The sequence below is a fragment of the Dryobates pubescens genome, chromosome 13 (genome assembly GCF_014839835.1).
Source record: "Dryobates pubescens isolate bDryPub1 chromosome 13, bDryPub1.pri, whole genome shotgun sequence".
NCBI lineage: Eukaryota > Metazoa > Chordata > Aves > Piciformes > Picidae > Dryobates > Dryobates pubescens.
The window spans coordinates 17,258,499-17,284,011 of NC_071624.1; the positions used below are offsets into that span (position 1 = coordinate 17,258,499).

General features: G+C 45.5%; 1 protein-coding gene across 5 annotated transcripts in view; it reads left to right on the plus strand.

The window, feature by feature from the left end:
• Positions 1–18,542: 18,542 nt before the first annotated feature.
• MECOM (MDS1 and EVI1 complex locus) overlaps positions 18,543–25,513 on the plus strand; it is a 355,991-nt gene continuing 349,020 nt past the window's right edge. For all 5 annotated transcript variants that reach the window (XM_054166432.1, XM_054166435.1, XM_009902375.2 and 2 more), the window contains exon 1: positions 18,543–18,725. In XM_054166432.1, the coding sequence (XP_054022407.1) occupies positions 18,689–18,725 (37 nt within the window). In that variant the 5' untranslated portion in view covers positions 18,543–18,688. The remainder of the gene's footprint in view (positions 18,726–25,513) is intronic.

The window sequence follows — 25,513 nt, forward strand, 5'->3', positions numbered from 1 at the left end:
TTTTTTTCTGCCACTCTGTGCAGCTGAATGTTGCATTTCAAAGATCTCAATATGGTGAGCTGCTCCCCTTTCGTGGGTGAAGCCTGTGTGTTCTGCATCTCATCTGTGCTCTGAGAGTCTGTAAATGTGCTCTTGCTCCTAAGCAGGGTTTTTTCAACAGTAGATGGCAACAGCCGTTCATTTGTAAAAGAGAGAGGAGAGCAGGGTGTAACCTGCAAGCGGGATCATTCCCGGGTAGGGGTGCCAGCGAAACTGCTTGTACAAGCTTTTCCTTTTCCCGAGTGCAGCTAAACTGCCAATAAACAGGAACCTTTGCAACTGAAAAAAACAAACAAAAAACCCCAATTCACTTCAGAGCAAATATTCTGAAAGATGCTATTTGTTTTTCACAGGAACAAATGTAAAAAGATATTTAAAGATGCATTTTCCACTCTACACTCAAGATAAATTCAAGTGATTTAGAGGCACTGGTTAACACTAGATACTTCTTGTCAAGCTTGCTCAAAATGGGAGTAATTTTCAGTTCACATTTGGTTGAGAAGCCAATTAAAACATGTCTTTGCACAAATTGTATTTCATGTCTGTAAACTTTAGGTTTCACCTTGAAAAATTAGTTTGACACCTTGACCTCACTGAACTGGTGCCAGCATTTGCAGATCTTCAGTTTTGCCTCTAAAAATGGACTGCATCGTTTGAAAAGAGCTGTGCAAACCTTCGCCTTTCTAGTGTGCAGCTCTAAGTCGTGTGATAAATTGCCCGCCCCATTTCTCATTTCTTTCACTACATTTACTGTTTGCTTTTGTGGAATACGTATACTGTGTGTCCCAAAAGTGAACGTGGGGAGCTGTGGGAGTGAGGAAGGTAATCATCTCTAACAAAGTTAGAGCACAGTCACAAGACTTCGGGGAATTTTCCAGCTGCAAACCAAAGTTCTGGTGCATTATCGCAGCGTTCTGTTTTGCCACGATAACAAGTTTAAAGACTAGCATTTCTCTGCTTTTATTGAAAAGATAATCAGACTTCTCTACATTAATGATGGAATATTGGCAGCTGTGATAATTTTGTAGCAAACATTTTAGCACTGCAATTAGTATTTTAATAAGGTTGGGTTTTATTACTGTATTGCTATTATCTGAATTGTACAGTTGGACGCTTTGCTGTGCTGTGTGTGGGACAAAACAAGGCAGAAAGGAGAGAACTGACTGAAATGAAGTGATGAAGGGGGTTTGGTTCCAGGATGGCTACTGACTCCAGATGTGCCCTTCTGAGCTCCTTAGATTCCTCATCTATAAAAATGGTGATAACGATACAGACCTCCTTTGGTGGCTGCGGGTGAGAAGTGCTAAGCAGGACTATCCTCTTCTCCTTTGGCCCAGGGTAATAGACCCGTGAAGCTGTATTGCTTCCTGAAAGGCCAGGGCTCTTCACACATAAAACTGTCTTCTAGGTCACAAACTTTCAGGATCAGGAAAATTTACCAGTCTGCAGGCGTAAACCTTTTCTCTCTGGTTCAGCCTCTGAGCCTCCTAAAGAGCAGAATTCCATCACTTCTTTCATCACTCTAATATTCCTTTAAACAACTGTATCATGGGATCTATTGTGCTTAGCTGTAGTATGTCTACTGTACAGTCCATGTTTTTCATCACAGGAAGCAGCTTGAACTGCTTATAACACATGGAGTATACATTTGTCTTGGTTTAGAACAGCTTTATGTCCTTCAGCTGGCTTTACAGCCTCTTCTGTGCCTACAGATAAGTATGGTTCAGTATAATCCCAAAGTTTCTATCCTCTGCATCATCAGCCTGCACTTTTGTTACCATTTCATATTCCGCTCCTCCAGGAAGCTTTGAACAACCTTAACTTGACAATTAAAGGAGTGGACTGGCAAAACTGCTAATTTCTCTCCCTTCCTTCCACTCTTATCTCATATTCTCTAAGGTACACGTCTTTATCTACATGTTTCCAAGAAGGTGTTCAATTAATAACTCAGACAAGGCAGAGCTGATAGGATCTTTTCATTTATTAATTCAACTCTTCCTTTCAAGCAGAATGCCAGAAAATCACTGTTTTCATGTTTTCTCTATTTATTCTGGCTGGATTCTTTTTTTAATTGAAGTTGCATGCTGTAGTCCTTTTGATTCTGTTCCCAAGAAATTATCAGGGATTACAGTGGTGGCCTCACAGGTAACAGGGGTTCTCACTGATGTGTTCAGTAGCAGTTTTCTTCTGCATTAATATTGACTTTTTTAGGTTGTTTTTCTTTATAGCAACAAAGTCAAGCTGTAGCCTTGGCCATGCAGGATACAGACATACTAGATGTTTTGTTGCTTGAGTTCTTGGGGTTGGTTGTTGTGTTTTGTTTGGGTTTGGGGTTTCTTGTTTGCTTGCATTTGGTTCTGTTGTTTTCCTGATGACTAGACAGCTGATGAGTATAACAACATAAGTTTTCAGTGGAGGGAGTCCCAAGACTTTTTCAAGGGCAGAGGTTTATTGGTCTGTGCATGCTAGTCATTTAGTGCTTAGCTAGGACTAAAAGCTCCCTGTTCGTTCTTCAGACATGGGCAATGATACGTTGAGCTTCCATCTGTGTTAGTCCTGCAGCAGGCTGGAACTTGCAATAAGAGCTAAGCTGAACTGATACCACAAAAAATCCTCTGGACTCTTGTCTACAGTTTACATGCACCTGGTGCCACGGAGAATCTGCATCAGTGTCAATGTGAGGTAGGAGATACAGGAAAAACAGAGTCACTCTTGGCTAGAACTGGAGCTGAGCACATCTATCTCCACAGAGCAGCAGGGCACTTAGTGAACATCACATGAATTAATTTCACTAAGAAAGAGGTAGCCAACAGGCTAAAGCATGAAGCTGTTTACTGAAAAAATATTAATAAATCTTTAAAACCCATCATGGAGTTTGTTTCATTGGAGATGAAGATGATTCTTGGCATTTTTCATACCAAAATATAACTAATGAAGTATTTTGCACGTTTCTGTTCCTGGGGCTTATAGATGAGTGTTCTAATTGTTTTCAGAGAGAGCAACAACCATGATTTTGAAACCATCAAAACAGATGGGAAATTTTGGAGCCTTGCTGCTGATTTTCCTTCTGGAAGCACATACATTCTGAAATAAACTTCTAGGATGTAAAGGTAATGTTAAATAGCACAGAAATTGTTAGGAATTGCAGAAAAAAATAAATACCCATTGATCAGCTTTTCAAAGTAATCTGTTTTCTACCAAGCTGCTTTTTCCTTCTCTAATTAGAAGACTTTTCCATACAGATTTTTTTTTTTTTTCCTTTGGGAATGCCATTTTTAATGCAACAAGACTTGTATCACCAGGACAAAATGTTGGTTTCCATCCATTCAGGACCGTGAACAGATACAGACTATTAGTTAAATTGCTGATTTTGTGATCAATATTGAACATTAATTTAGTTGTCAATCTATTTCATGGAAATCCTGTGAGCATAAAGCCCAAGCTGAATAAGCTTGAGGGTACTGCACTGCTGGAATATTTCCAGCACTTTGCTTCTGTTTCAAGTTTATCTCTGTAGGAGTGGTGAAGCAGATGACGAGTGAAGCTGCAGGTGACTTGCTGGCTTGTGAGCCTGCTGTGTCCCAGGGCTTGGCTACAGCATGGTAATGTTAAACTGCTTTAAAATACAGTTTAGACTTGTAATAAAAGCCAGTTTAAATAATGTTTTAAGTGTGTTTCTCAACTGTAAGTTCTGGCCAAGTGTTTCAGACGGTTCAGGAACACAATTCAGACAAAAATTATTGCAAGAAGGAACAATGCGTAAAAAGGTGAAGGTCTACCAGCTTGAAGCCAAGTCGTGCAGCATTTCCTTTGTTTCAGGTACAGTGAGGACTTCAACTGTTCTCCATCTTAAGGCTTGTGCAAAGTAAAATTTGCCTTTTAAGCAAGCCCTTCCTAATACATAAGATGTGTAAGTTTAGTGAAAACATGGGAACCAAATTTGAAATCCAAAGGAGGTGTTCTGGAATGCTCCTTGGTAAAAAGACAGAGCTTGGGCTGTTTATAGAATCCTGAGAGCCACGTGCTGCCCTTGAGGGCAGAATACTGTTGACTGTTCCTTAAAAGCCTGCTTCAAGGACAAAATGAAACCGTTTCCATGGGGTGTAGCCATCAATCACCAGGAGGATGTTCTTGTACACCAAGTACAACACGGTACAGCCTTCCAGTGACCTTAACGCACCGGCCAGCATAGGAGCTGCTATAGTAATTACAGATTACATTAAGTATCAAGTGAAAGCCAACAGCCAACTACTAGGCAAACCTTTTATGCATTATTAAAACCATATCCTTCCCAAAAGATTCCAACTAATAAAATTGAATTTGATAATGCAATCAGTAAAAAGCAGGTTTAAAAAACCCCTCTCCTTTGTTGATAGTGTCCCACGAGATCCTGTGTTTTATATAATGTTTTATGTCCATAAAGTGTGGAAACAATCCCTCACGTATGTGAGCAGTTTCAGTTGCACATTCTCTGAGACTGTCTTGGATTTTTTGTAATTATATTTTATTAAGAAATAATTGCTATATATCAAGTTAAAAAATTAAAGGCTGCGGTTACCTAATATTTCAGCAACTGTAATACAGAAAATGTTAGGCAGTATGAAATGTGGAGGATTGCTCTTGAATAACAAGAGGCTAGTTCTCCTTCCTGAGCAACCAGCTGGGACAGCTTGTTATGGGCCCCAAAAACCAAATTAGATTTGGCATGAAAACAGGAGGAGGGAACAAACTCTTTGGATGAAAGGAGAACAATACTCACTGCTAATATTTCTGATAAATCACTTATGGATGGATATAGTCTATATTTGCTCACCTTAAAGGAGCCCCAGTGGGCCTGAAAACTTGGCCTTTGGAGGGATAGTCAGAATAAGACTTTTTTTTTCTTTTTTAAATTTTTTTCCTGTCCTCTCTCCTGGCCTGGACAGTAGGCTTTGTTATACAGCAGAACCAGGGGTTGAGAACTGATTTGTGAGGTTGTTGGTCAGTCTTTGACTTCCTACAACTCCTAAAACTTTAAAGCAAGCTCTGTGCTATTCCCATCTGTCTTACTCAGAATTTAGAGAAAAGTTAATACTCAATAATAGTCTATGACTAGATTAGTGTTCTGGTTCTGTGAGCCCAAAGGGTCCAAGACCCCGATATGAAACTGTTAGTGTTGGGTCTACAGTAAACACCTAGAGCATGGCTCAAAGTGGCATGTGGTGTGGATCCTCTGAGTAGATGGTAAGAGAATTAAAAAGCCCAGGAGAAATCAGTTTTGTGATGATTTATTTTACCCACACACCACCACAGCTGCAAAAATCTCTCTTCAGTCATCACTGGCACAGTGGCACAAGAGCCTTGTCCCAGCCATGCCTGACTGAGGAGCTACAAGTTCACTTTTTCTTCAGTTCTCCCAAACCAGCGTAACAACTTTGTGCATTGGACCACAGCTATTGCCTAAAACAACAAGTACTGTCTGCTCTCTTCCTGTCAAAGGCTATGGAAATATTGCTTCCAGGAGGAGGTAACTGAGAATTTGTCATTCTTGATTCAGGCTGGATATAGTCTTAGCTTTCGCTTTTGAATCAAAGCTGTCCTCATAAATGCTGGTTTTACTTTTTAAAAGTCAGATTGCTTATTTTAAAAACAAGGATTTAAAGTACAGCCCACACCTCTACCCCCCTGGCCTTACTGTTTGCTGTCTCAGAAAACACCTGAAACACAAAATGCGTCAAGGGTAGTAGCAGAGGTCAAGGTCAGCCCTTGTGCAAGGTCTAATGCAATAGCTGGAGGCATGTCTACTGAACCTGGGGCTGAATTTGGTCCTCTGCCTTTACTGTGTGAGTCAAGATTCTGTTTCAGTGCGTCAGAGGCACCCAAGAAAACTTTCTAATTGATGTTTTCCACTCATTTTCTTTCTCTACTAGTTCTGCATTTTGATTGAGTCGTGTTTCCCCAGCTTTCAGATGTATGCTTGAATGCTGGAAAAACTCACTCTCATGCATAATGAAAGAGGAAAAGTTTCAGAGGAGGAATTTATTGGCTGGGGACTCCATTCCTGCTCTATATCTTGCTCTACAAGCTCCCACAGCAAGTGAGTGGTAGAGCCAAGAATAGAACACCACTTCTCTGACACCCAGTCCAGTGCCTTAACCCCTGCCTCCCGTGAGAAATTTTGTTTCAGCTTTCTGTACAGTGAGAAGATAAGATCATACTTTATTTTGGTGCTTAAATTGATCTCTGGGGTGAATGAATAAGGTTGGGAAACAGCCAGAGAACAACCCAATGTAAATAGTGAAATGTAAGGAGGTTATATATATAACAGTAGAGCTTCTCAGACTGATGTGTGTCTAGATAGAACTAATTAAAAATTATATGAAGTATTTGAGTTCTTTCAAGTTTCTTTTGAGCATGCAAGGTCTTTGTCAGAGATGAATCAGGATTTCTTCTGCTCAGCTGGATTTTCTTTAGGAGCAGCCAGTGGAGGTGTTCCTTTGCCTGTAACGTTGAGATGCTTTTCCTCTCCATTATTGCTTACACTGTCGGGGATAACAGCAGGTGTTGTGTTGCCTGCTTGGGGATAGCGAAGGAACTGGGAAAAGCTGGAGTGAGCATGGGCTGGGTGAGGCATTCTAACTGCAGAGCACTGCTCTTGTTAGGGACTAAGTATAGTAAGGAGTAGCATGTATAAACTTAGCATGGGGATATTAATATGAAATGCTTAACTGCATCCAGTATTCACAAGCCATAAAGACAAGAGTGGTCTCTAAAAGTGCTGACTCAGCACCCCCGCTTCTGAAACAGACTAAGTTTGGTTAATAAAAGTGTGTCCTCTCCAAAATAGCCAGCTGTGCTCAGCGGATACAGAGGACTCACATTGTCCTTGGCAAGCCTTCCACAAGACTCATGACTGCAGTTTTGTTTTATGTTAGCCAGCTCCTTTTCAGGTTTTCTCCTCCAGAAAGACCTTGAGCTCTGACGAATCAGGGAGTTTCCACCTTGCTTTCAGTTTCAGGCAGCGGAAGAGTTTCTCTTCTACGGCCTTTACCGGCATATGAACAAGAGGCAAATGCTAAAGTGCCACAGGTGAAAACTGAATCCCACCTCTCTTTGGAAAGCATATAGGTTTGAAGAGTAAATATTTGTGGAAGATTTATTTCCAGAACCTCTTCACACAACATGACTGGGTGTGTATATGTATATGCAGGGAATGGAGATTGCTGTAAAAAGAAAGGAGGTCACAGCAGCTTTCTATCCATGTTCTCTAGCCATGCCCACTGCTTTCTTGCAAGCATTTGCAGTGCAGACTGCACACATTTGAAAATGACCCTGTGTAATTTTAGGTACCTAGAAGTGTAGGTGCATAAACAAGTTGCTAGGGATAAGCTAAAGCAGGACCTGGCACCACCACTGGTACAGAGACATCCTTCTCCACTGATGACAAAGTAAGACATCTGCTTGCTCAGGGGCTAGAAACAACTGGAAGAATTTTGGCAGTGTTTTACATTCAGGAACTCTTTATTTCCCACCACTGAAACATTTTGTGGGAACATGCCAGTTTCAGGGAGACTTCTGTAATAAAAAGTTTGCTTTCAGGCTGAAATATAGAGGGAGCATGCTCTCACCCTGATCTGACTGTCTGAGAAGAAGGATTTAACCCCCAAAGTCTTCACATTCCAGGAGAGCCCTAATTCTGGATTATGATATTGTCAGAGTGCTCTTTTCCTATGTTTTTGTATAAACAAAAACCTTCTCCAACCCTCCCCCCCCCAAAAAAAACCCACCCAAAACCCAACCCAAACTTCTGAGTTCATCTTGTTGTAATTGGGAATGCTTCTGAAATTTAGAAATGGTTTCTAGGATGGGAAATGTTGGGGGTTTTCCTTCAACTTTGCACCTCAGTGCTCTGTCATGATTTTTGCATCTGAGGTTTTGCTCTTAATGAATGAGCTCTCAGCCATAAAGACTGCTGTGAGCCAGGCTTAAGGACTTCCCTGAAAAATGAAAACCAAAGGTAAAACCACAGTTACCTTAGGAAATGTGAGGAAGGAGAAAAATGGGATCTTTGCTCTTCTGCCTCTTCTGTAGGGTTTTGTCATTTGTTCTTCATCCAGGTTCTCCCGCTGCTGACACTTTCTGCTCAGGACACACATGAGCTGTGGGTAGGTCATTGCTCTATTACCAAGGAGGGTCTCCTGGGGTTCTGAGCTGGTGCCCTCATGGCTCTGCTGTTCCTTCATGAATGCCTCCCCTGCTGCTTCATCTAAGGGGCTCCCAAATTGACATCTCTCTTCACCTTCATGGCTTTTATTTGTTACTACAGTTAGGAATGCTCACTACACTGTAAAATGAACACATGGAAATTTCAGCTGTTGTTCTTTCTGGAACCACACATCTTATATTATTTACTGTTTGCTGTGGTTATGGCTATCATGTTTTGTCATCCCAGGTCAAAAGAGACAGGCAACTACTGGAGAGAGTCCAGTGGAGGGCTACAAACATGATGAGGGGACTGAAGCATCTCTCTGATGAGGAAAGTTTGAGAGACCAAGGTCTGTTTAGCCCAGAGGAGAGAATATCTTATAACAATATTTAAAGGCTGGGTATCAAGAGGATGGGGCCAGACTTTTTTTCAGTGGTGCCCAGTGATAGGGCCAAGGGGCAGTGGGCACAAACTGGAACACAGAAGTTTCACTTAAAAGTAAAATAAAAAATATTTCCTTTGAGGGTGACAGAGCCCTTGAGCAGGCTGCCAGAGATGATGTGGAGTCTTCTTGTCTGGAGACTTTCAAAACTTACCTGGACATGATCCTGTGCAACCTGACCTAGGCAAAACTGCTCTAGCAGAGGGTTTGGACTAAATGATCCCCAGAAATCCCTTCCAGCCCTCACCATAATGGGATACTGTGATTATCTGTGTGATGATTGAAAGGACTGAATTTTGACCCCAGTAAGTGTGAGCTAACTACTGACTTTTTATACGCTGCCTTCTTCAGGCAGCAGATACCAAGAGGCTACTGCTCAAGGCTTCGGAGCTGTCAGAGAACTCACGGTGATATCTTTACACAGGGTTGTATCAAAAGTGAAAACCTTAAATCTTACAAATCACTACAGAGTGCACACATCCCCCTCTGGGAAGATGCTGGGGGGGAGAAACTTTGAACGTCTGTTTAGTGTGCTCTTGGAGTGTGCTCATCTTCTGGTGATGAGTGCAGAATGAAAGAAACAACACAGAAAAGCAAAGAGGAATATTTCAGAACGTTTTCCAAAGACATTTTGAAAAAGGCCATCTTGGCAGTCGCAGTGTGATGATACTGTACATGATGGCTCTCATCTAGCACAGTGGGGCTTTAATATATGTTGGGTTTAAGTGTGATTGAAATCTTTTGGGATTCTGTATCTGGCAGAAAGGTCTGAGCAGTGGTATCTGTACTTATGTGCCAAGCAGGAGTTAGCAGCATTTAACATATAAGGGAGCAATTCCTGGCTGATGTGGAGGAAATTGAGCACACTCAACTTCTGTCAGCTGTAAGTGCTGTCTGTATGTGTCCTGTGTTGATATAAGGTGTTGGTCGATACGTGCTTTCATGGAAGCCTCCACAAACTGAAATAGCAGTGCTCTGGTGGTGCCTTCCTTCTTAATGGCTCCTAGAAACTGCTATCAGACTAGGAACTGAGTTGTACAAAGTTTGTCAGTGCATTCATGCTTTCATATTAATGACTGCTATGCAAAAAGTGATTTGGAAACATCTTTCAAAGAGATGAATGTGATTTATCTCAGACAGCATGGTAGTCTTCAACAAAATTCAACAAAATTCCTAGAATGGAATATTTGCTGGGAACTGGAGAACAAAGGAAGCAAAAAACCCCTCAGTTTTTCTGACTTGTTCTTCTGAGTACTTTCAGATTTGCTCCTGACAAACTGTTTATTTCACTTTTAATTGTAATAAATCAAAAGCATTTTTCATTACTCAGTCTTTGAACCTCATCATTTTAATTCAGTAGGGGCTGTAGGATGGGGTTCTTTGGTTTTGGTACAATAAACATGCTGTAACTAGCTACTGTTTGTTGTTCCCTCCTCTCATAACTTTTGTTCTTGATGTGATGCTATTTGCATCTTAGCTACAGCAGGCATCAAATAAGATGTTTAATTAAAAAATGTTATCGGAGATCCAATTTCAGATCAAAGATCACATGCTATCAGAGATCCAGTGCTTTGACACCACAAGAGTAGGTAGCTTAGAACTAGTCAGATGGGTTAGATTAGATAGTCATTTATTTTAGCTTGTTTCCTTTTTCTTAGTACTCCTTCCAGATACTGTAACCTGCTAGAAGGGTTAAGAAGAAACAGTGATTTTTAAAGTGAGCAGTAAAAGGCTTCCAGTTTAAATAAAACTGATCAAAAAATTATGAAAGGAGGAAAATGAGACCTTTAGAATAAATATGACCAAAAAGCATAATAAACACTGACTGGGAGCATAATCCTGAGCACTAACAGAAATCCGTTTGTCGTAACAAACATTTAGTCTAATTTAATCTTCCAACGTATTACTGCCAGAAAGAATAGAGCTTACAGCCTCTAATGTATTGGTTACTCTGAAAATTCTGCTTTAACTGTTGGTGCTGATGGTGTCTCCCACTGAAAAGACCATTTTAATTATCGTTGCCATCCATCTTGGAGAAGTCTCTGCATGTGTATTATTTACAGATCAATCTCCAAACTAGTAAATAAGTTGTATACCTGGACAGGAACAAGAGGTACAATTATGCCGCATTGCCATCAGAGCCCAGCAGCAGTGCGTGAATTTGAGCTCTTGTGAATGGAGAGCTTGTGATGCAATAATCAGAAGAAAGCAGTGTTGGTTCCATGGCAATGCGTCCACACAGCTAACACTCAGACCTCACGAGACATTAATCAGCTCCAAAAAGATGCCAGAACCCTCTGCTTCTATAGCGTAGCCCTTGCCAGCTAATGGAACCAAGCAGTGTATTTTTGCCTGTTTACTTTTGGCTTGCTTCTGAATTAGTCTGATTTTAGATTAAGTAATCTAGGTCTGTACGGTGGAGAACAGTAGTTTTTTGTACTCTTTCATTCCAATAAATGATTCTAACAGCCCTTCCGGCTAATAAATCATAACTAAGTTTGGTTCTAATGCATTTGAACTATCAGCCGGTGTGCGCAGAATGTTATCAGGTTTTGTGTGTTACTGATAGGGGAGGTGGAAAAGTTGATTTAAAATGATGTTGAGCTACTGCAAACTTTTTCCATTTGCTTCTCAGCCATTGCCTTTGCACAGTCACAGGGTGATGGCATTGAAATGGTAGGGGGTATGGTCTGCAGAAGGGACACTTTGCAAAGCTCCTGTTGACACCCATGGCGCCCAAAAGGCTCTTGACTGGGTGAAGCGCTGAGATTCTCCTGGACAGACAATGGAGCAGAGCTCTGACTGTTGCTCAGCAGCCCCAGCCATCTCTTCCCAAAAGGCATTTAAATGACTCTGTTTTTTTCTTACCCAAAAGTGGCTTTGGGTACACAGCAGGAATGCAAATGAACATAGAAAAGAATCACTCTAATGGGGCATTCGATACTTAGAACTTCACTCCTCCTTATCTGAAGAACTGCAAATAAAGCAAATGCCAGCAGAGGTGCATTGTCATGTTACAAACTTCATGCTAGGGGAGAGAGTTGTGAAAGCTAACAGCAAGCCTAGGATCCAAAATTTGGTTCTTGGCTTCAGTCTTGTGGATAAACACTACTTTTAGAAATGAGCTCCATTGAAAAAATATCCTTATTTTCCATGTAAATGGCCATCTTGTTTAAATTCAGAGGCAAAAAACCCTGGGGTTAAGCATAAGATCCACAATTCAATTTGCATGTTGAGTAATTCAAACTGTACTAGAAGCTTTGTCATGTTAAGGTTAGGTCTCTCCTGTGGCTGTTCAAGTGGACTCTGAAGACTTTTTAACATGTTGCAGGATATTAAGGGGGGAAGGTTTGACCTACATCCATTTTCTTCAGACCCACTTCTGCAGGTTTCATCACACTTCCCATGTCTCGCATGTGGGACGTTGCTGAGGGCAGGATAGGTGCCCAATTGCCTACACACAATTTCATCAGGAAAGGTGTATGATTTATTGCCCTGTAAAGGGTTTTGACATGAAGCCTGTGAAAAGCACTATATAAATGCCAATACAATATAAAACGTCACACAAATACTTTACTCATTAATTCTGACCCCACGCTTTTGTACTGGAGAGAAATGGGAGTGAAATATGAATGTGTTCCTTATGCTTTAAAGGGAAAAATGGGCTTGTGGATGTTATACAGGCTGATGGGTTAAGCTGCCTCTGTGGTTCCTTTAAAGACAAGCAGGAAAAAGGCATTCTTTGCCTGGTAGTGACACTGAATGAGAGCAGATAAAGCCCCAACAAAAAGAAACTCCATGTAGATGATTTTGTTTTTTTACTTCAGAATTTCATTTATTTCAGTGCTACTAGCTGGAAGCCTTTCTGCCTTCACCTTATCACATTTCCCCTCTCTTTTAATTTTGCTGTATTATCCCAGGCAGCCAGTACCAGAACAAGAGGACACAGTCTCAGGCTGCACCAGGGGAGGTTTAGGTTGGATGTTAGGAAGAAGTTCTATACAGAGAGAGTGATTGTCCATTGGAATAGGCTGCCCAGGGAGGCAGTGGAGTCACCATCATTGGAGGACTTCAGGAGGAGACTTGATGGGGTGCTTGGTGCCATGGTTTAGTTGTTTAGGTGAGTTGGATTGGTTGATGGGTTGGACGCAATGATCTTGAAAGTGTCTTCCAACCTGGTCTATTCTATTCTAGTCTAGTCTAGTCTAGTCTATTCTATTTGGAACAGCTGAATAACTCAACTTTCCCCAGTCTTCACAGGATGGGACAGGCCTGCTTCAGAATAAGCCATCAGCAAAAGAAAATATGCTACAGGAGAGCATTTGACTGACCTGTTAGAGCCTAGAAGTGCTTGTTGCACTCTCTTCATTCTGTTGTCCAATGGCAACAAACAGCAGCTCCTCAAAGCCTAGATCCCACCAGACCTCAGCCTCTTCCTACTGGGAAGCCAGGATGGAAGAGGAAGATCATGGGATATACCAGAAAACCTTCTTTCATCTTCTACAAGGATTTTCTAGCTTTGCCCAGCTCACTTTGCATAATGGGAGCTGCCTGACCCCATTCATATAACTCCCGAAACTCTTGTGTCTAATCAGCTGAGGTTTGCTCTCTCCTGCTGACCTACCTGTGTGGCGAACATCAGCTTTAACTATTGCTGAGAAGCAAGTCAAGTTTACCCCACTCCTTGATTTTTTTTCCCCAGGTTGCTTTTCAAATTCCTTCCCTTTTCTGTGTTTTGCCATGATTTAGATTATTTCTATTTTCACTTTTCATAGGATGTTCACTTTCTGCTGATCTCTGCTGACATTTTTCCCTCTTGATTTGTAGCGCTATTAATTCCCCTCTGGTCAATGTTTTGTCTACATTCAGAACATGTTTGTTTTTCTCTAGGCCTGTAATTGCTTCCCCCCTCCTTCTCTTTAATTTTTTCAATTACATCTCCACTGATGCTCCTTTAAGAGCAAGACCTATTGGGTGGAACCTCTGAAGGATATGACTTTTTTTTTGGCCAGAAATTGCTTGAAGTCTTGGAGAACAGCTTGGGCTGAGCATATTGATTACATCTCTCTTTGGTAGATGAGGTTTTTTTGATGTGGTTGGTTAATACCTGAGCCCTGTTGCATCTTCAGGGATGGTCCTGTGTCATCACTTTCCCATGGGGGAGCAGAAGCAAACCAGCTCTGCAGTGGCACATTAAAAGAAAGTCCTCCAGCCCCTGGGTTTGGTGAATCACAGAATGGTAGGGATGGGAAGGGACCTTTGGAGATAATCTAATGCAACCCCCTCACCCTGCTAAAGCAGGGTCACCTGAAGTTTTTCTGCATTTCAGGTGAGGGGTGAAGAAATTCAAAGTCTGAGGGACCAATGCAAAGTAACCCAGGAAATCTGTGATGAACTACAAAATGTGAGTCAGTTGCCTCGTGTCCCCACTCGCCAGATTCACCTCCCCACTGATCTTTCAATCTGATCTTTCAATCCCCTGTTTTTCAATATTGTTGAAATCAAGTCCTTCCTACAGGAAGACACAAGATCTGCTTTGGGGTCCTGTATCATTTTCATGGGGAAATACTTCTTGAGGGGTGATCTGCATGGCTTCCAAGTCTCTCTCAACCTAAGAATGCATTTTGTTATTCCTAGCCCTGGTGCTTTCAGTGGCACTTCCACCAAGGACGGGATAATTCCAAGCTTGTGGAATTCCAGAGCATCCCTCTTTCTCCTTATTTTCTCCCCTACTCCCGCACTCCCGCCAGGAGCCGGCCCGCAGCGATGCGCCGCGCCCGCCAGAGGGCGCCGCAGACCGTAGGGAGCCGCGCAGGGAGCGCGCACGGCCCGGGGCCAACCTCAGCCGACGCGCAAGTTCCGCGGGGCTCCGCCGCCTTTAGCTGTGGATTTCTCCCCAAAAGACAGGCCGAACAGCATTCGCTCCCCCGCCACGCCGCCCCTAAAGTCATTTAAAGGCATTGGGCGCAAACGGGGCAGCTTTGTGCAGGCGTATGCGTGAAGCGCAGTGCAAAAGAGGGACAGAAAAAAAAAAGTGGTCGTAGTAGGTTTGTTAAGGAATCCGGTAAGTTATAGGAAGGAAAATTAAATGTCTGGTGCTTACACGACGGCATGTTTTACAAGGGAGAAGGAAACTGCGCAGAAAATGCATGGGCTTTTATTGTTGGTTTTCATTGCCTGTATTGTGGTGGATGCTTTATGCTACGGAGAGCAAGTTTAATTGAACCAGATCGCTGATTTCATATAGCAGGGGGCATGGATTTTTTTTTGTGTGTTTTGTTTTGTTTTCGGAGTTAACCGTTTCGGGGACTAGAGGCAGCAGGTCTGGGCGCCGCAGCCTCCGAATTTCGAGGCAGCAAATAAAAACACATTGCATAAACCTAAACACCGAGCCCGGTTATCTAACCCTCAATCTCTATATATTATTTTCTCTTGTATTTGGTGGTGGTGGGGGGGGTTTCCACGGTTTTTTTCTTTTCTTTCTTATTTTTTAAATCACATCTGCTGTTCCCAGCCGTTCCCAGGACTGCAGAGCAAAGTGGACAGCTTCCATGTGACCACCTAGAACTGGAGGCATTTTCTAATGGGAAACTTTGGAGTGGTTTTCTCCTTCTCTTCTGAGAACTCAGAAAAGAAAATGTTCAGTCTTCCCAGAGACTAAACTCTCCGTATTTGTCTTCAGACTTACCGGGTTTATCTAAACTTTTGTGTGCGTGTGTGTGTGTGTGTGTGTATTCCCCCCCGCTTCTGTGCATTTGTAAAGTAGCCCCATCTAGCAATGATAAATATCCCTGTTGATCACTTGATTGATTACCTCTCGGAAAGGTCACGCGGGCTTGCAGTAATTTCCTTTTGCCTAAGGCTCCCTTTTCACTTTTACTCCCGCACGACAGCTCCAAGTATACAGGATCTTTATTTTTGATTTTTAACCCCTAAATAGCTCCCCGAAAACAATGCGTCGGCGCAAAGAAAGAGGGAAATCAGCCGGCGGGTCCGCGCTGCCCCAGCCCTCGCCGCGCTCTCCCGGGGCGGGTTTGGGGAGGGAGAGCCTCCCTCCCCTGCTCTCCTGTGGACTGAGAATTCGGATTTAAACAACCAGACAAGCTATTAATTTACCCATGCTACCCAGGGTCCTGAACCCAATTAATTTCTAATAATTACAGCCCAAGGGGGCTAGAGAGATCCCTCTGCCTCTTTCTAGCCTTGCCACTCCGCGGCACCGAGGTCAGCATATAATAATAAAGTGTATATTTTGAAAGTGATCAGCAGAACAGTGAGTTATTGCAATGAATGAAAATTGTTTCCATTTTGGCTAATTGAGCCCATGGCTGAAAGCTGGAGTTCTGAGACTAAATAAAGAGGACTGTTTCATTTCGAGGGGGACTGGAAATCTCTGCACGGCTTTTCGGTCACCCAGCAAGAAGCTTAATTTCTTAACAGCAAACCTGAAATCAAGCGTTGGGTAAACAGTATTAATAATTGCATTACAATGATTAAATTAATCTTACTGGTAGCTAGGAGAATATAGATTGAGATTGAATAACACGATGTAAAGTTCACTGCACAAAGACAATAGCACAACAAATACCTCGATGAAGAATTCCAACTTTTCTCCAAGTAGGCTGCGGGGCTCGTTCAATTATAATTTAAGGAAGAGAAAATTTCCTGTTACGGGGAATGCACTGAAACCTGTGTGTGAGGGAGGGCGTTTGGTCTCCCAGCCTGTGTTAGAAATAGATTTAATTCCACCCTTTTATTCAGGAAAAAAACAACAACAAACAAACCCCAATTTGAATATTTCTTGCTGGCCGTGGATCTTCGGCAAACGAGCCCGCAGCAGCCGCTTCCCACTCGGGAGGGAGCGGAGGCTGCCGGCGCGGAGGAGCCTCCCCTCACGAACAAAACGGATTTCCCGGGGGGCTGGCTGGGACCTTTCGGGGAGGGAGACGGACGTGGTGGGGCAGCGGCGGGGGGTGCCGAGGACCACGGGGCAGGTGGGCGGGCAACCGGAGGTGGCCGGGAGGCGGCACGGGACGGCGGCCGGGTGCCCCGGGCTGGCGGCGCGGCACCTGCCGGTCTCCCGGGCCGGCTGGGACGGCGGGCAGGTGGCGGTGACAGGCGGGTGTGGCGGCCGGGGTCAGGGCTGCCCGCTCGGGAAACCCACATCTGTGTGTCCGGCCTGGCCACCGGGCTCCCACGCGTGTCCCTCTGCCCGGATGGCAGTAGGGTCGCTCATGCCTGCCCGGGTGACGGCTTTGCAGGGGGCTCTGTTTAATCAGGGGAGTGGGAGTCGCGGGGGACAGTTTTGAAAAGTTGTCGGGTGTTCTCGATTCTCCCGAGTGAACCGGAGCCACGGGTAGATGTGGGGATGTGGGGGATGATTTGGGTACACCCCGGTGCAGCCGTGGAAGGAGAGGCGCTGCCTGCGAGCGAGGTCTGGGGTCAACTAGTGCCTGGCCCCCGAGGGCAGCCCCGGCCCGGCCCCCTGTATGCTCCGCCGGAGCAGAGAGGCCCAACTCCGCCCGGGACTACCCGGGCTGGGCACCCCAGGGGTACGGGGGCTGTGGCCGGCGGAGGCCAAGCCAAGGAATAGGTTTACGGCTGCGCAGCTTCCTACCCTCTTGCCTCTCCTGCTCGGGAGGCGTGAGGTGCACCCCTGCCCTGCAGCGTGGGGGTGATGGGGTGAGCTGAAAAAAATAATAAATCAAGTTTTCAAATCAGGGGGCATCAAGGTCGGCTCTGCAGAGCGGGTTCAAGAGCTTGCGCCTGTTTGCCGGGCATTTTGGGGAGCACTGTGGGATACGCCATGCCCCCGCCTCACGGCCCAGTCGAGGGGGCTGTCACCCGTGGGGTGTGCGGGGGAGGCTGAGCCGGCGAGGGGCGGGGGGGCTCTGCGGGCGGCCTCAGTCTGCAGCAGCGGCAGCCGAGGTTGGGGGGGGCGGCGGTGTATGTGTGGAGGGGGTGGTGTTGAAGGGGAAAGGGGCGATGCTGAGGATTTTATTAAAACAAAAAGTTGAGCAACGTGTATGTACTGGCGCAGCCCCGAGTCTGAAAGATTGTAATTTTCTTTTATGGTGTCTGGCAGGATTTGCAACAGATATTAATGGGAACATAAATAGCGCAGGGAAGGTATTGAACAAAACTGTTTAATGCAAGGAGGTTGTACCAGAGGAAAATCTATATGTAGTTTGGATTGATTCACACCTCGGACACAGCCATCCCCTAAAGGAGTTCCCAATTTCTGCGCTTTCCCTCTTTGATTGGCAAACCCTGTAATTAAAACAGATTAGAGCGGTCGGTGTTACTGTTTTAAAGTCGCTTTTTTCTGCCCGACTGCTGGTGGCTGAGCCGAGTTCAAGGTGGGGAAAGTGTGTGTGCGCTGACAGAGTGCACGGTTTACTGGTACGCATACATAATAAAACGCATAATCAAATGGTATCTCGCTGTCTATATATACACGCAGAGATCTACGATAATTGCGGCCGGGTGAGAATAAACTATTTAAACGTTGCACAGACGCCAGAATAGCATTAATATACAACTTTAAAAAAAAATAATTAAAAGGGACAGAAATAGGTGTCATTTCTTCCGCCCCATAGCCCCTGCCCCGGCGGGAGCTCAGCTCTCCCCCGCGGTAACCCCTCCCGGCTCCCCGGCGGACCCGGAGCCCGGCGGCAGCTACTGCCCGCCTCGTCCCGGCCCGTCCCGGCCCCGGTGCCGGCTGTCAGGGTCCCCACCGGCGGTGATGGATCGCTGCAAACTTTTTTTTGGCGGCGCTGAAATGTTGAAGAGCGGGGGGGAGCCGCCCGTGCGCATGTGCGAAGGTGTCCAAACTGACAATGCTGGAGAGATAGCGAGCCGGGATTGAGAGAAAGGGAGAGTCTGTGTGCGGGGAGAGGGTGAGGAGAGAGGGATAGGGGGAGCGAAAAAAAGGAGGAAAAGCTCCGGGAGGAGAAAAAAAACCAAAAGCCCCCCCACACACACCCCAAGCCCACGCCAGCATCGGCCGCGGGACTGGCAGCATGCGATCCAAAGGCAGGGCGAGGAAGCTGGCCGCAAGTAGGTGCAATACCCCTTTCTCTTGCCTTTTCACCCTCCCTCTCTGCCATGTTGCATAGACATGTCTGATGCGGCGCGGAGCCCGCAGGCAACCTGCAGCATACCCCCCCACCCCTCCATCCCTCTCCCTCCACCTGGCCCGGCTCGGCTCGGCTCGGCCCGGCGATGGGCAACGGGGCGGGGGGTGGTGTTGCGGCGGCCGGAGCCGGTCTGGGGGCTGCGGGAGGTGGGGAAGGAGTTGAGGAAAAGTTCAGCGGCGAGCGCTGGAAGTTGCTGCTGCTGCCGGGGGCTGGAGTGTGTGTGTGGGGGTTGTCGGGGAAGGGGGGGGGGGGGGCTGCGAGAGGCTCCGGGCCCTATAGTGGGCGCTGTGGGCTGTCGGCAGGGCTGGGGGCCGCAAGGGGGGGTGGTGTGGGGGGGTGGGGGTGTCAGTGTGTGCGTGCGTGTGCATAGAGGGGCAGCGGCAGCTCCGCGGGGGAGGTGGCGAGCTCCGGTCGCAGGTAGCCGGTGCGGAGCTACCGGGGCTTCCCCGCTCGACCGCGGGCTTGTGCCAAAAAATCACCTTTCCACCCTCCCTCCACCTCCTCTCCACGAAACCGCTTGGGAGCGGGCCGTGCGTGGGGTGGTACGGGGCGAGGCGGGGTCGCGGGTTGTCCCGGGTGGGTTTAGAGGTTGGTGGGGGAAAAGACAGCCGGGCAGCGCGGAGCGGTTCCCAGCCTGCTGGAGTCCCCCGCTACAAGCTGATGTAAATGTTGTAATTTCAGGCGCTTTTCCAGAACTTTTTTTTTTTTCCAGAGTTTGGCCGCCCGAAGGTCTCTGTGCCGCGGGGCTCGGGCTCGGCCGTCCACACGCAAAGCCCGACTCCGCTCATTATTTGCCTTACGCTCACCCCATCTGTTTCTCTTTTATGATAGAGATCTTTGCTTCTAACTGCTGCGGTGCCGGGGCTCTGTTTTTCTTGCTATTTTTCTAAAAAAACCCCAACCCAAACACCTCAACCCCCCCAAAACCAAAAAACAAGAAGGAATCAACATCAAAACTCCTCCGGCTTTCGGGTCCGAGTTTAAAAGCAGCTGATGTCTTTATTTTCTCTGACACATCTGGGCAAGTTTCAATTGATGTCCATGACGATGGCAACTCGCATTCCGAGTGAAAAAAAAAAAAAAGGCAGGGGAAAAAAAAAAAGGTAAATGGGTAAATGTTGCATAAGTTGCGTGACGTAAAAGCAGATGCTTATTTACTCTTTATTTGTGAAGGGGGTGGTGGGGTGGGAAGAAATAGAGGAGTATGGAAAAGGGAAGAGAAAGATGTGTCCGGATCATCATCAGTTTTTCTGTGAACCTCAACAACAACAGCAGCAACCTGCGTTTGATGAGGTGCTTTTAAAATGGATAATCCAGCGCCCAGAGTTTGAAAACAAATCTGTTGTTCGATCTTCAGGTTTCCATCGCTGCTTTGGAGCTAATTACGGAACAAAACCTCACGTCCCCCACAAAATCCTTCCCTTGCTTTTCTCGCTGCTAGGAGATGCAGGGCTGTGGCTCCTTCTGCTCCTGCTCCGCGGTCGAGATCCGATCGTCTGTAAAGTTTCTACTCTGAGCTGCGCGTCTTGGCTCTCGCTGCAGCAGCAGCAGCAGCAGCACTTTCCCCCCACCCCAGACAGATGCGTTGCATTAAATAATCCTTTGGTTACAATCCGCTCATAAAGGAAATCATATTAAAAAAGCTGGGATTTATTTTTGGTGTGTGTTTCGAGAGGCTTTTCCCCCCTCGAAGAGCGTCTCAGTTCGCTGGCAAGTGGCAGAAGGGTTGGAGGCGACCCCTCTGATTTAGTCGTTCGCGAGGAAAAGTTTTCAGCTTTCCAGTCCTTTCTGGCTGGGATGGGAATAGAAAATATTTTGTAGCCTTCACCCTTTTACATGGAAAACGGTCTAGATCGTGATTAAACGCAATTCTTTTATTATTTCACTTTTACTACTTTATGCATGAGGGAAAAGTCGTCCCAATTGCTCAGAGTCGCTGACACCCCGGGAAGCTTTTCCCTGTTCACAGCAGAAATTACTTGGACCGCGCACCGCCTCGGCCTCACTGTAAAAATGATAAAAAATAATTCTGAGGCTTCACTTCCCCCCCCCCCCCCCAAAAAAAAAAGGAAAAAAAAATCAGAAGAAACAAGAAGAGCCTCGCGGGGCACAGGCAGCGAATTTTTAAATACCCAGGTGTAGAAATAAGGGAGAAGACTCGCCGGATCCTGTCTCCCTGCCACGCTCTCGGGAAGCAGCTGATGCGGCGAGCGGGGCCCGGGGGATGGGGGGGTGCGGACCCAGTGGGGTACGGCCCCGGCTGCGCTGCACCTGCACGGGCACCCGCGCTCCGCTCCGCGCAGGGGCCGGCCCCCGGGGCAGCGGCTTTTCCACTCGGGTGGGTTCGTGCCCGCCTGATGAAACCGTATCCCCGAATAACCCCCCGGCCCGGCCCGGGGTAGCCCCCAGCCACCCAGTAGCCTCATAAAGAGACAGAAGGTGATCAGATTAGGGGAACACACGTGAATAAAGGAGGCACTTGTTACTTTTACACTTTATCACCAGTTTTTTACAGGCAATTTAGTGCAGCCAAGGTAGATCCAGATCCCTCTAACCATCTGAGATAGTAAAATAACACTTTCCTAAGTTTCAGCAGGTTTTCCTGCGCCTGTAATTTGCCTCAGTCTAGTACTTAAAAGGCTTGATTGAAAAACAGCGCTGGCGAGTTTATTTGCCTGTTAAAGACTCTGTCCGGGAATTTGTTTTCGAACAGGGAAACGTTTGCCGTGCCGGAGCTCTCGGCCCTCTCGCCGAGCCGCTTTATTTGCCGTCGCTTTATCATCGCCTCTGCCTCTTTGCGCCGTTACTGCCGCTGGCACCGACTGTCAGTGCCTGTTTCCCCTCTAGCCCAGCCTCGCCGTGGGGGAGGTAGCACTGGTGGTACCACGCACCCGGTCCGGCCCGGCACCGCCCCGGGCCCGGATCGGCTCGGCTTGGCTCGGCAATGTCCAGCCCGGCGGCGTTCCCAGGCGGCGGCTGCGGGAATGGGAGGTTGAGAGAACGGGAGGGACCATCCTGTTCCATGCCAGGCACATTGACACCAGGCACTGCATTAACCCTTGCCACAGGGGAGAGCCTGCGTGGGGCTGTGCGCTCCCTCCTTCTGCCTGTGCTTCTAGTTTTCTCCTTTTTTCTTTTCTTTTCTTTTCTTTTCTTTTCTTTTCTTTTCTTTTCTTTTCTTTTCTTTTCTTTTCTTTTCTCTTCTTTTCTCTTCTTTTCTCTTCTTTTCTCTTCTTTTCTCTTCTTTTCTCTTCTTTTCTCTTCTTTTCTCTTCTTTTCTCTTCTTTTCTCTTCTTTTCTCTTCTTTTCTCTTCTCTTCTTTTCCTTTCTCTTCTTTTCCTTTCTCTTCTTTTCCTTTCTCTTCTTTTCCTTTCTTTTCTTTTCCTTTCTTTTCTTTTTTTCTTTTATCTTCTTTTCTTTCTCTTCTTTTCTTTTCTTTTCTTTTCTTTCTCTTCTTTTCTTTCTCTTCTCGTCTTCTCTTTTCTTTTCTCTTCTTCTCTTTTATTCTCTTTCTTTCTCATTATTTTTATTCCTTTTCCTCCTTTTTCTTCCTTACTTCCTTCCCTTCATTCTCTTCCTTTAAAAGAAAAATATATTTCTTCCTTCCTTTTCTCTCCTCATTTGCTTTCTATCTTCCTTCATTTGCTTTCCCTTCTTTCTTCTTCTCTCTTTCCCTCTTCCTCTCTTTCTCTCTCTTTCTTTTCTCATTTTCTATCTTTCTCCCACTATCTCTTCCTCAGGGCCAGCAGTCACCACTGATTTTGGGGCCAACTTCGTGGTGCTGTGGCTGGCGATGCTGCCCGTGACCGAGCTCTGCAGTGCCTCCAGGCTGCTCCCCGGCCACCCCGGGCCGGCCGCGGTGCAGGGCGGGGAAAGGACACAAAGGAAAAGGACGGTCCGAAAGGCGAGCTGCTGATTAATACAGCCCTGCTTGTAAATGAAAAATGTAACCCTTGTTAATTAACACTGTTTACATGGGGTACAAGAAACTTAAGAAATGTTTCTACAAAGGGGAAGGAACTGTTTACAAAACTCTTTCAAAAGTGTGACATATTGCTGCAGTTCCAGCACTAAAAAGCCAAACACACTTACACGCCTTTGAAGTTGGCTGGCTGAGGCAACATTATTTGACTGGGATTCAGATATTGCTTGTGGGTATAACTAATGGCTTTTACCTAGTTAGTGGGCTGGGAGGGGCGAGGGCCTGGGCGCCGTGGCCATTGGGTCCCTCCAGAGAGCCGGGGCTGGCTCCCTGCCAGCTCTGTACAATGTCAACATTGAATATTTGAATTCCCAGACTCTATTTAACAACTTTCTAAATAAATAAACTCATTGTGTGTCTGTGTTTAAAATTATTTCACCTCTTTCATGAAAGCTACAGCATCTTATTACACCGGCCTCTCAGGCTGCTTTTCCCCTTTTTCCTTCCAAACAAACACAAATGGAGCTGAGCACGAGGGAGTTTTTATTACTGCCTCATATCTCTACCTCTCTCCCCTTCTTACTTGCTGTCTGTCTCCTCGTGAAGCATGAGTGGAAGCTGCTTGGACATCCCACAACGTCCTCAGTGGAACTGCTCTACTCACCCTGATATCTAATCGTGACTAAACCCAAAGCCAGGTTCACCATGCTGGTTACATATTAATCATTTCTAAAAAGAGGCCCATGTGAGTGCCATTGCTGCAGCAGTGCCCTCTGCGTGCTCAATCATTTTGGCTGCTGTACCACAGGCGGGCTCCAGGGACAGCTTTCATTGTTGTTGCCATAAATGGCTATTAGTGTTCATATTCACCTACTTATTTAAGTGCACATAAGTGTGTATGTGTCTGTGCTTGCTGTATATGTGTGTGTTTATATCACCTATGTCTGTTTATGCCACAAAGATATATTTATATGTGTGTGTATATGGTGTATATATCTATGTGCTTATGAAATACCTATAGATAGTTTGCACATGGAGAGACAAAACCAATCACAATTAATGTAAGTGCTGGTTTATGGTGTGTATAGGCTCCTGGGGTGCTCCCAGCCTGTGTCCTGCTGGCTGTACATCCACACAGGCTCTGAAAGTTTGTGGGTGCATACTGGAAACACAGACATATATATATATATATGTTGTTCCCTGGGATACTTGCCAGATGTACTAATTGTGTACTTGTGTGGTGGGATGTAAAATATTTACTGACTTCACATGGAAGTAAAGGTGCCCAGACAGAGAAAGTGTTTCTGTCTGTCCTGGGGAGTACAGCTTCCTGATAAAATCAACTAAGTTGCTCAAGAGAAAAAGTGGAATGAATTTTCTGCCAGGACAGGCATGTGGTGCAGCAGGATCAAGGAAAGCACTGGTGGTTGTTTCAGCCCAAGGTGAATGCGGAAAGGACAGTGAGGAAGCAAATGAAGTTTTATGAATCTCAGCTTGCGAAGCTTTGTTTACAGAAGTTGCCTTGCTTTGCAGAAAACCACTTTCTAAACAGATGTACTTTAATTTTGGAAGGGCTTGTTCAGACTCTTAGTTTTCCGACCAAGAATTCCTGATATTTGTTTGTTTAAAATTTAACTAGGTTTGCTGTCATTTTTTGGAGTAACTCAGTGTTCTTTTGTCGTAATTTAATACAATCAGGTTGACATCATCTCAGTTTAGATAGGCCAGGAGCAGAAAGAGGTTTAATCCCACATGGTTTTCAAACTAGCAGATACAAGTGCCATAGCATCCAGTGAGCAGAACCAGAACTGGACAAATACAGGTTAAAAATACAGTTTATATTTTAAGTAGTGAAGGTATTTAACCAGCAAAACAATTTGCTGAGAGCTGGGTGGACTTCAGCATCACTGGAATTCCTTTGTCTTAATTAAGGTTGGCTGTTTTTCTAAAAAGATATGAGCTAACCCAAACAGGAATTAATTTAGGGAATTCCTGTAGCCTGTTTTATACAAGGGGGGGCAGACCAGACCACTCTTCCTGGGTTTATAATCTATGCACCTAGTTAAAGCAGTGCTGTTCCGTGTGGAGACACAAGCTTAAGGCTGGGATTGCAGGAATGCACTTAAAAACTAAATGGCCATTAAAAACCTTGGTTCAAGGTCTGGCTCAGAGTCTTTTCTACCTTTACCACTACTTACCTGTATCACAGGCATCCCTGGAGCCATGCTGGGCTCACCTCTGTCCCTCCATTTAAGGGCAAGGCAAAGAGGAGTTTTGCAAAGATCAGAAGGAGGAGTAGGGGTTTACAGAGGGAGGTCAGGGTACATAGAAGGGGTCTGGGGTCACAGGGATTTGATTGCTGCTCTGCCATGGCTTTCTGGTGGGCTCCTGCCATGTTAATGTGCAGTTGATTACTACTGCAGTTATTAACACCCAGACCAGGGAGCAGACAAGATGGGTATAAATCATGATATAGACCAGTAAGTGTCAGAAAGCACCTCTAGGCCCCCTTTGCTGCCGGGACTGCTGCAGGGAGGTGTTTGCTAGCAGATAAACCCAGCTAAGAAGCATCAAGGTGGGGAAGGGGATTGAGAAGCTAAGAAGTAGATGCTACTATCCCAAGGACTCTGTCTCTTAGCATTGTCATTTTAAATCAAAGCATTAAAATGCTCAGGGTATAATACAACCCTGCCTGATCAGTCATTGACTTCATGTTCCCTCCCTTTTGTTTGCATTTTCAGGCTCTAGTCAGGCATTGCCTTCTCCAGTGCTGCTGGAAGAAAAGG